This window comes from Oncorhynchus mykiss, chromosome 3 (assembly GCF_013265735.2).
Source record: "Oncorhynchus mykiss isolate Arlee chromosome 3, USDA_OmykA_1.1, whole genome shotgun sequence".
Taxonomy (NCBI): Eukaryota; Metazoa; Chordata; class Actinopteri; order Salmoniformes; family Salmonidae; genus Oncorhynchus; species Oncorhynchus mykiss.
This window is the reverse complement of record NC_048567.1, coordinates 46,010,648-46,025,387: the sequence shown is the minus strand read 5'-3', so window position 1 is coordinate 46,025,387 and position 14,740 is coordinate 46,010,648. Positions and strand designations below refer to the sequence as shown.

The 14,740-nt window shown below is 40.0% G+C and overlaps 1 protein-coding gene across 1 annotated transcript; it reads left to right on the top strand.

The window, feature by feature from the left end:
• Positions 1-980: 980 nt before the first annotated feature.
• LOC110520035 (protein FEV-like) lies at positions 981-4,418 on the top strand. Its single transcript, XM_021597004.2, has 3 exons — positions 981-2,611; positions 3,090-3,161; positions 3,630-4,418. Exons 1-3 carry the CDS (start codon positions 2,563-2,565, stop codon positions 4,166-4,168), a joined length of 660 nt encoding a protein of 219 aa, XP_021452679.2. The 5' UTR covers positions 981-2,562; the 3' UTR covers positions 4,169-4,418.
• The last annotated feature ends 10,322 nt before the right edge of the window (positions 4,419-14,740 follow it).

Genomic DNA, 14,740 nt, shown 5'->3' with positions numbered 1-14,740 from the left:
GCTGAAGAAAAGCAGGCCCAAACCATGATGCTGCCACCACCATGTTTGACAGTGGGGATGGTGTGTTGCTTTTACGCCAAACATAACGTTTTGCATTGTTGCCAAAAAGTTAAATTTTGGTTTCATCTGACCAGAGCACCTTCTTCCACATGTTTGGTGTGTCTCCCAGGTGGCTTGTGGCAAACTTTAAACGACACTTTTTATGGATATCTTTAAGAAATGGCTTTTTTCTTGCCACTCTTCCATAAAGGCCAGATTTGTGCAATATACGACTGATTGTTGTCCTATGGACAGAGTCTCCCACCTCAGCTGTAGATCTCTGCAGTTCATCCAGAGTGATCATGGGCCTCTTGGCTGCATCTCTGATCAGTCTTCTCCTTGTATGAGCTGAAAGTTTAGAGGGACGGCCAGGTCTTGGTAGATTTGCAGTGGTCTTATACTCCTTCCATTTCAATATTATCGCTTGCACAGTGCTCCTTGGGATGTTTAAAGCTTGGGAAATCTTTTTGTATCCAAATCCGGCTTTAAACTTCTTCACAACAGTATCTCGGACCTGCCTGGTGTGTTCCTTGTTCTTCATGATGCTCTCTGCGCTTTTAACGGACCTCTGAGACTATCACAGTGCAGGTGCATTTATACGGAGACTTGATTACACACAGGTGGATTGTATTTATCATCATTAGTCATTTAGGTCAACATTGGATCATTCAGAGATCCTCACTGAACTTCTGGAGAGAGTTTGCTGCACTGAAAGTAAAGGGGCTGAATAATTTTGCACGCCCAATTTTTCAGTTTTTGATTTGTTAAAAAAGTTTGAAATATCCAATAAATGTCGTTCCACTTCATGATTGTGTCCTACTTGTTGTTGATTCTTCACAAAAAAAATACAGTTTTATATCTTTATGTTTGAAGCCTGAAATGTGGCAAAAGGTCGCAAAGTTCAAGGGGGCCGAATACTTTCGCAAGGCACTGTATATAATAGGCCTGCTCTCAGGTCTCATATCGTTTGCTCCTGTTATCGCACCATCGGGAAACGAATCATAACTTGAAATCCGCGCGGGTAACTGTAAAGGAATTTTCGTAAAAATATTTCATTTGAATTAATGCATAAGGATTTACGCAAAATGCAATTATGCACGCGTAAACTAGGCATTATCAAGTTGGGACTCGACCCATAATGTGTATTGTAATCGAACATGTAATGTTTATTATGTCAGTTTAATTATTGCCATGTGTTGTGATTAGAAATCCCAAAAGGCCTACTATTGAGTTAGTGTAAGCAGTGGAAATCCTTTTGGAATGCAGGCATATGCAAAATATACCATTTGCTGTACATTTCGCATGTCCATGGTATGTGCCAACTAATAACGTTTTTTTGCCTTAAATACTGTTTGACTGTCATCGACTTTTTAATGCACTTACTCACTGAATATTTTCACAGCTAATCTCAATAATGTCATGTACCCCTGCACATGTACCCCCGCACATTGACTCTGTACCCGTGCCCCCTGTATATAGCCTCGTGATTGTTATGTAATTTCCTTGTGTTACTTTTGATAATTTCTGTTTAAAAAAAAGTTTACTTTAGTTTATTCTGTAAATATTTTCTTAACTCTATTTCTTGAACTGCAATGGTAGTTAATAGCTTGTAAGTAAGCATTTCAAGGTAAGGTCTACTACACCTGTTGTATTCGGCGCATGTGACAAATACAATACAATTTGATCTACCCACAATGTATCTTCTTCATATTCCTTAGGCTTACAACAGAGGTAGGGGGGGTGACGACGACGACAAATACATTATTTTTATACTGAGTCTTTGTATTATTATTGTTTATCATTTTTATTGTTTGTTGTTATTATTATTATTAGGCCTATTGTTGTTATTATTATGCTATTATACATGGAATTTGTGGATGGGGATTTGTGAGGTATAGCTTGGACAATGTCTTGGAAGAATTGCTTTTAATTAATGGTGAAATGTTCTGTCATGGCTTTACGTCAACAAACATCTTAGCCTACAAGACATGGTTTTAAATTCACAACCTCATTACAAGACGATTGTATACAGCCTTATACCTATAAACAGAAGGTCGTGGATACGATGTTCTTCTTTTCCCAGGTGCATTGAGGCATGTTCTTAAGGTAAATATTTTTTTCCAACATGAAATAGGCTTTTGTGTTTGCAAAGGGGTAAAGAGGCGGAAAAGAGAGAGGCTCTGAACTGGCTTCCATGTCATACACTTAAATTCTCCATAGAAACTCTGATCTTAACGCGGAAACTTTATTAAACCCTGATGGTGGATTGATAAGACCGAATTTCTCTCGGCTTCATTTTATTGTGGAGACCGGGGAGGGATGACAGAGGTAAATTGCTATTTTAATTAAAGCAATGCACCAGAGGAAATTGCTGTCTGAATATTGTCTCAGAGATGGGGTTTGTGACAGTTGCCTGGAAACTTCAATCTGTCCCACATTTATTCCAGATCACAGTTATAAGATAAAGTTTAATACAAATCTTTGCCCGAATGAAATCCAACCCTTTCTTGAACAACAGCTACAATGAAACAGAACTGCGGAGGAAACGTTATGTTTAACATGTATCTCTCAGGTTCGTGCTTTTGTACGTGAAATTATCAATATTATTGCTTTATATTCAGATGAGGGAAAATAGTATTTAGCCCTCGGGTAGTGATGCTGCTTCCAGCTAGCGTTTGCTCTGCCTTTTCAATCTGAAACCCGTCTCCTCTTTTGTCGGAAATCGGATATCCTCTTTCCTGAACGCGTTTCCTGGCTTCAGTTGTGAAGCTTGGACGGAAGAAACCACAAATATGAGAAAACAGAGCATTAGTTAGACACTCGATTATAAGACAGAATCATAGCTTTTAAATGATTTTTTATAATATTTTCAATCTGAACGGAAGTATTTCCACAAGGAATACAGTTATAGCCTATAGAATTATCCAAATTTGAATTGTGTTTTAAACATATACCGTTGCAATGCATATTTATTTTAGATGAGATTTTATACTAATATTTTTTTACTAGCACATTTATTTGTGTTAATGGCCGCTCTATTTATTTTGCAGATCCAACAGAACAACTGTTGAAAGAAAGCAAAAGTGGATCCTGGAGTCCCTCAAATACAGGGGCGCAAAAAGGTAAGAGCATTTTGAAATGCTGATTTATTATATGCATTCCAACCCTGCATGCGTGTAGAACATTTGTATTACATTTATATATTATTATATATTACTTTTAATATTTTAGAGTTCATAGGAGCACTATTATTGATTTGATTAGAGATCATTACTCAGCTGAATGAAGCCCAGTGAACCCTTTTCCTACCTTCTTCTTCATGATTGTGCATGCATGGTTGTGTTGTTTGTCCAAAATTCATACGTTTTAGACAAATCGTTTTCTTTCGTGATTTTGTTTTTGCCAAGACACAGACATTGACGACATTGTTGTCCAACTGATAGCGTATCAACATGTTTATTCTATGCGTAATTGGCCATTTCTTTTGGAAACCAAGTGACATTTGTTTTCCAGATTGCCTATCAAATAAATGCTTCTTCCCCCCCTTTTGTCCCCCTTCACAAATGTGTATAATGTGTTATTTTGAATAGGTAGTGGACAGATTCAGCTATGGCAGTTTCTCCTCGAACTCCTGTCAGACAGCGCCAACATGTCCTGCATTACCTGGGAAGGGACGAACGGAGAATTCAAGCTAATTGACCCGGATGAGGTGGCCCGGCGATGGGGCGAGCGCAAAAGCAAGCCCAACATGAACTACGACAAACTCAGCCGCGCATTGCGGTACTACTACGACAAAAACATCATGACAAAGGTCCATGGGAAGCGATATGCTTACAAGTTCGACTTTCACGGCTTGGCCCAGGTGTGTCAACCCTCAACAACAGAGCAAGCGCTTTATAAATTCCAGAGTAATTTTGCCCCTATTCCCTTTTCAGGGATTTCCAAGCTAAGCCTCGTTGGTCCAGGCGTTGGTCCGTCCGGATTCTCCTATTGGCCGGGTTCGCCACCCACTCTCTACCACAGTCACAACCTCCAACCCCCGGGACCATTTGGTGCTGTGTCCGCTTCGCACATCAACTGTGTCAACAACATCAACAACCTGAATAATATCAATAACCACTACAATTGACTACTATTAATCCACCAATGAGGCCTAATCATAATTATTGACGATTGATGTAGTTAAAAGCGTGCCTTTTTGGATTAGGCCTAATGATGATTTTTCCTTTCGAAATGTTATCTTGTGAACCCAAGACATTGTCTGATCCTAACTGAATATGCCAAGGCGCAATTCATTAAACATTTTGTGCAATATTTCAAATGTAATAACATGCGTTTTCAGATAGGCTGTGTATTTTAGACTAAACCCAGATTAAGAACCCTTTTCTTTCCAATTTATTTGGTCTTTGATTCGACAGGACACTGGTGCCTACACCTCTGAAATTGCCTGTGCTTTTAGCGCCATCACGTGGCTATTAATTAAACATATAAATACGGAATTGTTCTCAGATAGCCTTGCAGTGCACCAATTTCAAAGTAGGATTATTAGTGCCGGTCTAAAAACATTATGGAGATAAAGATTTGTCGTCGCCAATATATTCCCCGATGACTCCCACTTTAAATAGCCTTGGTTATTTTAAGGTTCCAATGCACACGTGTTTATCTCAATATCAAATCATTTCTGGGTAACTATTAAGTACCTTACTGTCTTTGTTTTCAATTCAAATGGTCAAAAAGAAGAAAATAGCAATGAGCAATTTCTCAAGCAAGAATTTTGTTAGTACTGTCTGGGAGTGGTCTGAGTGGGGAGGGGAAAACGGAAAATTAGCTGTTATTGGCAGAGAGGTTTTGAACTCTCTTTCATTGCAGACCCTGGTTTGATTCCAGGCTGTATCACAACCGGCTGTGATTGGGAGTCCCGTAGGGCGGCGCACAATTGGCCCAGCGTCGTTCGGGTTTGGCCGGGGTAGGCCGTCATTGTAAATAAGAATTTGTTCTTAACTGGCTTGCCTAGTTAAATAAAGGTTAAATAAAAATAAATACATTCTTGTTGGTCTATTAACTCATTTAGCGCCTGGTGATGTCACCAGGTAGGCCAATACTCCATCCCACCAAACAGGCTGACATTAAAAGGGCATTATCCTGACATTAAAAGGGCACTAAAAGGGCATTATCCTAATTTTCACAATTTAACAGTAATAAACCAACCTCATAGTGTGGAATATATTTATATATATATACATATATATATATATATATATATACATATATATATATATATATATATATATATATATGTATAAAACACATGAAAATCACGTTTTTGACTGCACTGGGCCTTTAAGCCTACTTTAGACATACACAGGCAGTCTACGAAACAGTGCAGGTATCTCCTTTAGTTTTGACAACAACCACGTTTGTTTTTTCCTTTTATACGTTGTATTTTGACATTTTATGCATGAAAAAAAGCAATAGATTATTTAATTATAATTTTAAACCTTGTAGAAATTATTTATTTGAAATTGTAGGCTAAAAATGCCAGTTGATATCATGAATGAAATTGTGCGATGTTATTTTACATAGGCCTACATTTAATTTTGCCGAATTATCACATAATGCATAAGTACGTCAACCATGTTGTATAAAAGCATCATCCTCAGAATTTGCAGATCATTTTGTTCAAGTGCGCAATACATTTTTCTCTTTCAGTGTGGGTTGATGATCTGATAACATATTGTAGATTAGGCCTACATTCTTTCCAGCCACACGGGGGCGCTACTTCTCTGCATATAACAGGTGTACTGTTTGCGTGATTACTTTAAAACATTTTATTTAACCTTTATTTAACTAGGCAAGTCAGTTAAAACAAATTATTATTTACAATGATGGCCTACCAAAAGACAAAAGGCCTCCAGCGGGGACGGGGGCTGGAATAATTATATATGTATATAGGACAAAACGCACATCATGACAAGAGAGACAACACATAATTTTTTATATTTTTACCCTTTATTTAACTAGGTCAGTGAAGAACAAATTCTTATTTACAATGATGGCCAACTGCGGAACAGTGGGCTAACTGCCTTCTTCAGGGGCAGAACAACAGATTAGATCCAGCAACCTGCCGCTCTAACCACTAGGCTACCTAAGACAGACCAAAGACAACAACACAGCAAGGCAGCAACACATGACAACACAGCATGCTAGCAACACAACATGACAACAACGTGGTAGCAACACAACATGGTAGCAGCACAAAACATGGGACAAACATTATTGGGCACAGACAACACCACAAAGCGCAAGAAGGTAGAGACAACAATACATCACACAAAGCAGCCACAACTGTCAGTAAGAGTGTCCATGATTGAGTCCTTCAATGAAGAGATTGAGATAAAACTGTCCAGTTTGAGTGTTTGTTGCAGCTCGTTCCAGTCGCTAGCTGCAGCGAATTGAAAAGACGAGTGACCCAGGAATGTGTGTGCTTTGGGGAACTTTAACAGAATGTGACTGGCAGAACAGGTGTTGTATGTGGAGGATGAGGGCTGCAGTATATATCTCAGATAAAGGGGAGTGAGGCCTAAGAGGGTTTTATAAATAAGCGTCAACCAGTGGGTCTTGCAACGGGTATACAAAGATGAGAAGTTTACAGAGGAGTATAGAGTGCAGTGATGTGTCCTATAAGGATATCATGGGCAATTGGATTCATCTACATTTCAAAAACATGAGCCACTGTTCCATGTGCTATTCTGTTTTGATGGAGAAATGTTTTGTCCTAGTTTAAATTTGTTTTCAACTTCATTGCTGTGGATGACATCACACACTTAGGTTATGTCCCAAATGGCACCCTAATACCTATATACAGCACTATTATTGACCAGAGCTCTATGGGTCCTGATCAAAAGTATTGCACTACATAGGGAATATGGTGTCATTTGGGACATAGGTTTACTATACAGACCCCCAGCCCACTCCAGTAAAAAACAACAGCCTCATTAACCAGGGGGATGGCCTCCTTTCCAAATGGTACCCTATTTCCTACATAGTCCACTACTTTTGACCTGGCCCAAGTAGTGCACTATGTGGGGAATTGGATGCCATTTGGGACATACAGGTCAAAAGTAGTGCACTAGGTAGGGAATAGCATGCAATTTAGAACACACATAAAGTATACTCAGTAGGCAGAAATGAAATACAATTATTTATGTAAAAAAAAAAAAAAATCCTACAAAAGAAAAAACAATATTCAAACAACAGAAAATGCTGTATTCCTAATCCCCGTTAGCCTAGATTAATATTCTACAAATACAACAGTGAACTGATGGTATACATGCACCCATCCATGTCAGATTGCCTGTATCTGGTAAAGGATTACTTGTGGTAAGCTCTTATGTAACCTAAACCTTAACCTACATTCAGACATGCAGTGCTGTCAGGCAAATGGTTTGAGAGCCATAGAAACAACCATTCACCACTCCCTGTCTGTGGAGCTAATTTGATATCATAGGTAGAGAATGCCTCCTCCGTGGTTGCATATTGTGAGGAGGCTGATAAGAACACAGCAGTGTGCGTGTGACCTGCATATCAATAGAGCCACCAGGAACCCCGTCATCTATTGATGGCAGACAGGCAGGCAGGCAGCGTCCGAGACACCAGACGCATTTCAAATCCCCTGCCTCCCTTCCCTCTGTCCGCACATTGCCAGGCCAACAGAGGCAAAGACAAGATCTCAGTTTCTCTCTCTTCCTGTTCTCACACTATAGGCAGCCCACTTTAAAATAAGTCTCCCTATCAAGGCGTATTATGAAATGCACTTTCAAAGGATGAAAAGAAGAACGGACCCCAAGCATGACGGTTACTGATCTAAACTGTTTAAAACGACCAAAATATGAACGCTCAGGGCTCTAAATGAAAATGTTTCATTGGTTAAAATGGTGCCCCCAATTCAACAAAGTTAGGAGTAACACATAAAATTTAGGAGCACCAAAAAAATATGATTTTTTAAATGGATTGAGATACTGCTTATGGGCCTACATGAATTTGAGCTACTTTTGAAGCACATGTTTTGCCCAAGAAACTAATAGGTAACACTGAATATATTTGTTTATTATAAATGCTAAAATGTTGATAGGAATAGTCATTTGCGGAATATTAGGTTTCTTCATTGTGTAAAAGCACCATTTTCCCATTGAGATGCGTTACATTGGAAATTGTACACTGTCTCTTTAAAAACGTCCGGTTAGTCACTATAACATGCAGGAGATGTGATCTCCTGAAGAAGGTATCCTTTTTCCTTTCTTTCTGTGACCTCAAATGTTTGGTATAGCCTACTGGTAAAGGTACCTGGTTGCTAGCTAGCTAGCCAATTGGGTAACATGACGGAACTAAATTTAAACAAATGGTTAACGGCCCACGACATGGTTTATGAATGGAAAATGAAAATCCTTTAACCTAGTTGGTAAACAAGCAAGCTGTTTTTGATGTAGTAATGGTGCAACCATGACGTTAACAAATTTGCACTCTAGGGCACTCAGAAACAACGGTATGGAGAAGCCTTTTCATTCCAATTATTATTATCTGCAACAACAACAAAAATAATTGTTGCTCAGTGCTCCCAAATTATATAAAAAAAAGAAAGATTTAATTGCAAATGCGACCAAATTGGTTGCACTTTAGAGCCCTGTTTACACTACCGCATACAAAAAAGTGGGGGTTTATTCGATTGCCTACGAATTCTCAGAAGGCAGCCCGCCCTCTGGCCCCTTTTTCTCCGCCTCCTCTTCATGCAAATCACAGGGACCTGGGCCTGTTCCCGAGAAATTAGTATATCGTTCGCGTCGGGCTCGTCAGACAAGTTAAAGGAAAAAAAGGATTCTGCCAGTCCGTGGTGAGTAATCGCAGTCCTGATGTCCAGAAGTTATTTTCGGTCATAACAGACGGTAGCGGCAACATTATGTACAAAATAAGTTTAAAAAAATAAGTTACAAAGCAAATAAACGAACAAAAAAACACAGTCCTCTGCTTTCTTTTCTGGCGCCATTTGAATCATTTTGTATTGGTACCAGTGGAGGCTGCTGATGGCTCATAATGGCTGGAACGGGGCAAATGGAATGGCATCAAACGTGTTTGATGTATTTGATACCATTCCACTTTTCCCGCTTCAGCCATTACCACGAGCCCGTCCTCCCAAAATTAGGTTCCACCAACCTCCTGTGACTGATACTGTACATTCAGTACATTGACCTGGCTAGACCTTTGGGGCTTAGACGTTTGTATTGGAAATCCACCTAGGTGAGTTGCAACAGTATTGTGTTCTTAAGATAGACCATCTACGTTGGAGTTAATCTCCACAAGATCTGTGCTAGAAATCCAGCATCCCTCTGCTTACATAACACACAGGTGGGTGCAGGATTGTTTTCCCTGATCAGGGTTTACATGGTGTGAATGAGAAAGTACAGCAAACAAGAACAGGTACAGAACAGGATCAACACGCTAACTGAGAATATTAGGAATAATCTTCATAAGCCTGCATTTCCTTTATCCCTCCCTGCACAATCTATTTATGGGACATGTTCTCTGTCTAGTTGCTGTTGGCCAGAAATGACATTTTAACATGAATTCTTAAGTTTTGTCCCTTGCGATTTCACTAATGGATCCACCCGGCTCAACTTAAAAGTCTCCCAAAAACTTTATAAATTGAAAAGTTTATAAATGGGCGGAAAGTCTATCCATTGCCTGCTCATTTCGTGCCATTGTTTTCACGGTAAAACCCATTCAAATGATTCAGATGCTCTTCAACATTTGATTACTCTAAGTACCTCAGTACTCTGTCTGTGAGGAGGTGTTATCCCGAGGCTTGAGTCATTGTGCTGTGCCTGTTGTGTTGAAGTGATCCAGTCAGTGACTAACTCTAACTCCCAGCCAGGGTGAGGTATTATTGAGCTCAGCCACACAGCACACCTACCAGCTATCTATATATAACTGCCTCAGAGGAGAAGAGGGAGAGACAAGATGATTATTTGACTGTTAACCCAGTTATTCATTCCTTTGAGATTTTGCAAATCAAAGTGTAGATGAAATCAAACTGCTGGCGTACTGTACTGTGATGCTTAAATGTAATATACGGTATATGGTAAATGGTTATGTCATTTAAATCTCTTTTGGATGACATAAGCATTTAGAAAAGATGGGCTGCCAAAAGGCCTATGTGTGATTTTATTCTCATCAAGAAAGATGCCTCTTCCCCGTGTGTCCTCTGCTCTGCCAGTCAACTATTACGTAAACGACTAGATACTCTCTGCGATGTGCCACCATTCATTCTGGGAAGTCTCTTGGTTACGCTGTTTAAAACGTCACCAGGAGCATCGCCACTGCATTCCCTGGATTCAATAACAGCAAATAATAGAGCTAATAATAGAGCTTTGACCAATCAGAAACCCGCGTTGGGACGCAAGGACCCGCAAGGACCCGAGCAAAGTTAAACGTGTACAATTTTATTTCATGATCACTATTCTTGGCTATGCTGTTGTTTCATTTCTGAAAGTGTTTTGTAATCATGCATTTTCAGCAGAGGGAGTTTCAGAAACCGCCCCCCCCCAAAAAAAATAACGTCTTCTATCTTTCTCATAAGGAAACACCATGAACCTGTGTCGTATAAACTATCATACACAATTACATGTTCTGCCACCCACAGTGTGATCTCCCACCTCAACCCATTCCCTGTAAACTGGGCTAAAAATGGATTAAGATCCCTGCATATAGCTGCAGCTGAGTGGTGTCCTAGCTTGTCGACCGCAGCTACATGCGGGTATAATCTTGTTTGACAGATTAGGAGTGTAGTTAAAGTGAGAAAAAAATAGCACATAATCCTTCATGTTCGCCGTTCCACTTTAGTTTCCACAAGGTTGAACTTTGCATTTAGGTCATACCTCTAACCACAATCAACCTCTATCAAATCAACTTCCATTTTAAGATAAACACAACATATAACATATAAGGTAAACACAACATCAATAAACACAACATATATTCCCATTGTATGAACAGTCATAAACCCTTCTAAACATGACATAAATGATTCGACTACTCATAGACATCATGCTCAAGTACAGATTATTTTACCCTTGAACACAAAAGGAAAATGTTTCAAGGTGTAAATGGCTAGTCTGAAATAATCCCACACTAGAAGGAATATTAAAAGGTGTATAATTGAACCAATTATTGGTGAGCACAACATTGTTATTCACCACTGTCTGATGCCGTGTCAGTGTATGTAATAGAGATCAGCTTACTTTGTCTAATTACAGTGTTGATCAAACTACAGTATTGTAGCAAATGGCGGACAGGAAGGTGAGGTTGCTGGCATGAAAGGCAAACACCATACACATCACACCAATAGAGTTAACCCACCTGGTGGAAATTGCAACATGGATCATATAACGAGGACCGCTATAGTATTAACAGCTAGTCGCCGATGGGAATAACGTTGGTAATTAGTAGTTCAAATGCACTCACATAATATAGACATAACTAGAGGGACTGAAGAACACTATCATCATATAGAAATGTCACTCCTCGATGAGAGTCACTGGCTCAAAGCCACGAGAGCATATTTCAAACGTTGCTTGATAGGTAGTTGCAGAAACGTTGGAAAGGTTCCTTTGACTTCCTCAATAGTTGGTCCAGATGATCCACTGCCTGGGATGTAGTCATCTGATTATGAATTCAAAGTAAACACATAGCACGGGATCAAACGCTTTAATTGTCAGGTTAAAGGGAATTTATGGAAGTGTAGATCGTGTGGACTTGATATTCTCTCTCAGGCCACTTCTCTCAGAAATCAATGTTGATATGAACACAGGGAGGAGTTGGTTGATGGCGAAAACAGACGGAACCACCAAGAAATCCTTCCGCACCACTGCAATGACATTCTGCATCATGTGTTAGGTATCCTTTACAGATAAATATTCAGACCCTTTGACTTTTTCCACATTTTGTTACGTTACAGCCTTATTCTAAAATTTATGAAAGTATTTTTCCCTCATCAATCTACACACAATACCTCATAACAGGTTTTTAGACATTTTTGCAAATGTATTAAAAATAAAAACTGCAGTATCACATTTACATAGGTATTCAGACCCTTTACTCAGTTCTTTCCTGAAGCACCTTTGGCAGCGATTACAGCCTCGAGTCTTCTTGGGTATGACACTACAAGTTTTGGCACAGCTGTATTTGGGGAGTTTATCCCATTCTTTTCTGCAGATCCTCTCAAGCTCTGTCAGGTTCAATGGGGAGTGTTTCTGCACAGCTATTTTCAGGTCTCTCCAGAGATGTTTGATCTGGTTCAAGTCCGGGCTCTGGCTAGGCCACTCAAGGACATTCAGAGACTTGTCCCGAAGCCACTCCTGTGTTGTCTTGAATGTGTGCTAATGGTCATTGTTCTGTTGGAAGGTGAACCTTCGCCCCAGTCTGAGGTCCTGAGCGCTCTAAAGCAGGTTTTCATCAAGGATCGCTCTATACTTTGCTCCATTCATCTTTCCCTTGACCCTGACTAGTTTTCCAGTCCCTGTCGCTGAAAAACATCCCCACAGCATGATGCTGCCACCACCATGTTTCCCCGTAGGGATGGTGCCAGGTTTCCTCCAGAAGGGACGCTTGGTATTCATGCCAATCTTGGTGTCATCAGACCAGATAATCTTGTTTCTCATGGTCTGAGAGTCCTTTAGGTGCCTTTTGGCACACTCCAAAAGGGCTGTCATTTGCCTTTTACTAAAAAGTGGCTTCTGTCTGGTCACTCTACCATAAAGGCCTGATTGGTGGAGTGCTGCAAAGATGGTTGTCCTTCTGGAAGATTCTCCCATCTGGAACTGTGTCAGTCAGAGTGACCATCAGGTTCTTGCTCACCTCCCTAGCCAAGGCACTTCTCCCCCGATTGCTCAGTTTGGCAGGGCAGCCAGCTTTAGGAAGTCTAGGTTCATTTTAGGATTTTTTATTCTAGTCTAAGTTTAGGAGTCTTGGTGGTTCCAAACTTCTTCCATTTAAGAATGATGGAGGTCATTGTGTTCTTGGGGACCTTCAATGCTGCAGAAAGTTTTTGGTACCCTTCCCCAGATCTGTGCCTCAACACAATTCCTTCGACCTCATGGCTTGGTTTTTGCTCTGACATGCACTGTCAGTTGTGGGACCTTATATAGACAGGGGTGTGCCTTTCCAAATCATGTCCAATCAATTGGATTTACCACAGGTGGACTCTAATCAAGTTGTAGAAACATCTCAAGGATGATCAATGGAAACAGGATGTACATGAGCTCAATTTCGAGTATCATTGCAACTGGTCTGATGTCAGTAAAGTATTTCTGTTTTTTATATGTAGTACATTTGCAAACATTTAAAAAATACATATTTAATGCATTTTAGAATAAGGCTGTAACTTAACAAAATGTGGAAAAAGTAAATGCACTGTATCTCAGTATGATAGATAAAGAAGCTTTGAGAAACTTAATGTGCTTCATGTGGCCTATATCCGCCAACAGCAAAGCTGTCATGTAAGACAACCCACTGGGCACTTACTTGAAGCAACGTTGTTTCCACGTCATTTCAATAAAATGATGCTGAACCAAAGTAGAATATATGTTGAATTGATGTCTGTGCCAAGTGGGTACAGTATATGAGTCATCTCATACTCAGACACTGTGAATGAGTGTCCTTATTGATTCTACAGTATGGCTCTGTCTGCATTGTTGCTGTTCAGCCCACGCTTGCTTGATGTAATGTGGCCAATAGTCATTCAGTAATCCACTGGTTACCATAGAGACAAGGAGGAGAGGAACGCACCAGCCAGCCATCAGACCTGGCTTGCGTCTCAAATGGCACCCTATTCCCTATATAGTGCACTACTTTTGATCAGGGCCTTGGTCGAAGGTATAGGTTCACATAAATTCAATGAAAACCCACACTAACACACAGTTATATTAACAGTGTTGCACTTCTCATGTAGCCTACTTTTGGCCAGCTAGTTGCCTAACCACGATCAAGTAACAGACTAAACGTTCAAATCCTGTTGCTGCAGGATAATTTTTCTGTAACAGTGTAGGTCAAATTAAGGTCCTACATCTGTAGCACAACTATATAGGGAAAAGTTTGCCATTTGGGATGCAGCCCTGGGTTATAAACTCAAAGTAGAACACTACTGCTTCCTGTTTCATGTGAGCCACACAGTCTCATGAAGATTGACTCCGACATTTCAAAGAAGAAGTGGGTCAGGAATTATTGTTCTAAAAGCAAAATTGAAATAAAATATTAAGTGAAAATGGATCTTTTCCTGACCCAAATTGATTTCCAAAATGAAATAGGAATTGTTAACTGGGTGTCGAATAGCCCAAAATGTCCGTATCAGTGTTTCACCCTCTTGAAATGCGTAAAATCATTTGATTAGTTTAAGACTATTTCACCAAACCCTAATGTTATGATACCGTAGTAGCCTGTGTGTCACGTTTGTGTTAAGCATATGTAAGCATGTGTTACAGGTTGCCTAATACAGTACAAAGTGGATAACAAGGATGCAAATAGCCAACTGCTAAAGGCTTAGGGCGTGAATGTGGATGAGAGGCCTTTCAGGTCATCACTCAGCAAGAGTTTTCCTTTCAGCACTAGGGCCAGCACTCTCTCTCACGCTCAGATAAACACAGACAGCAAAATG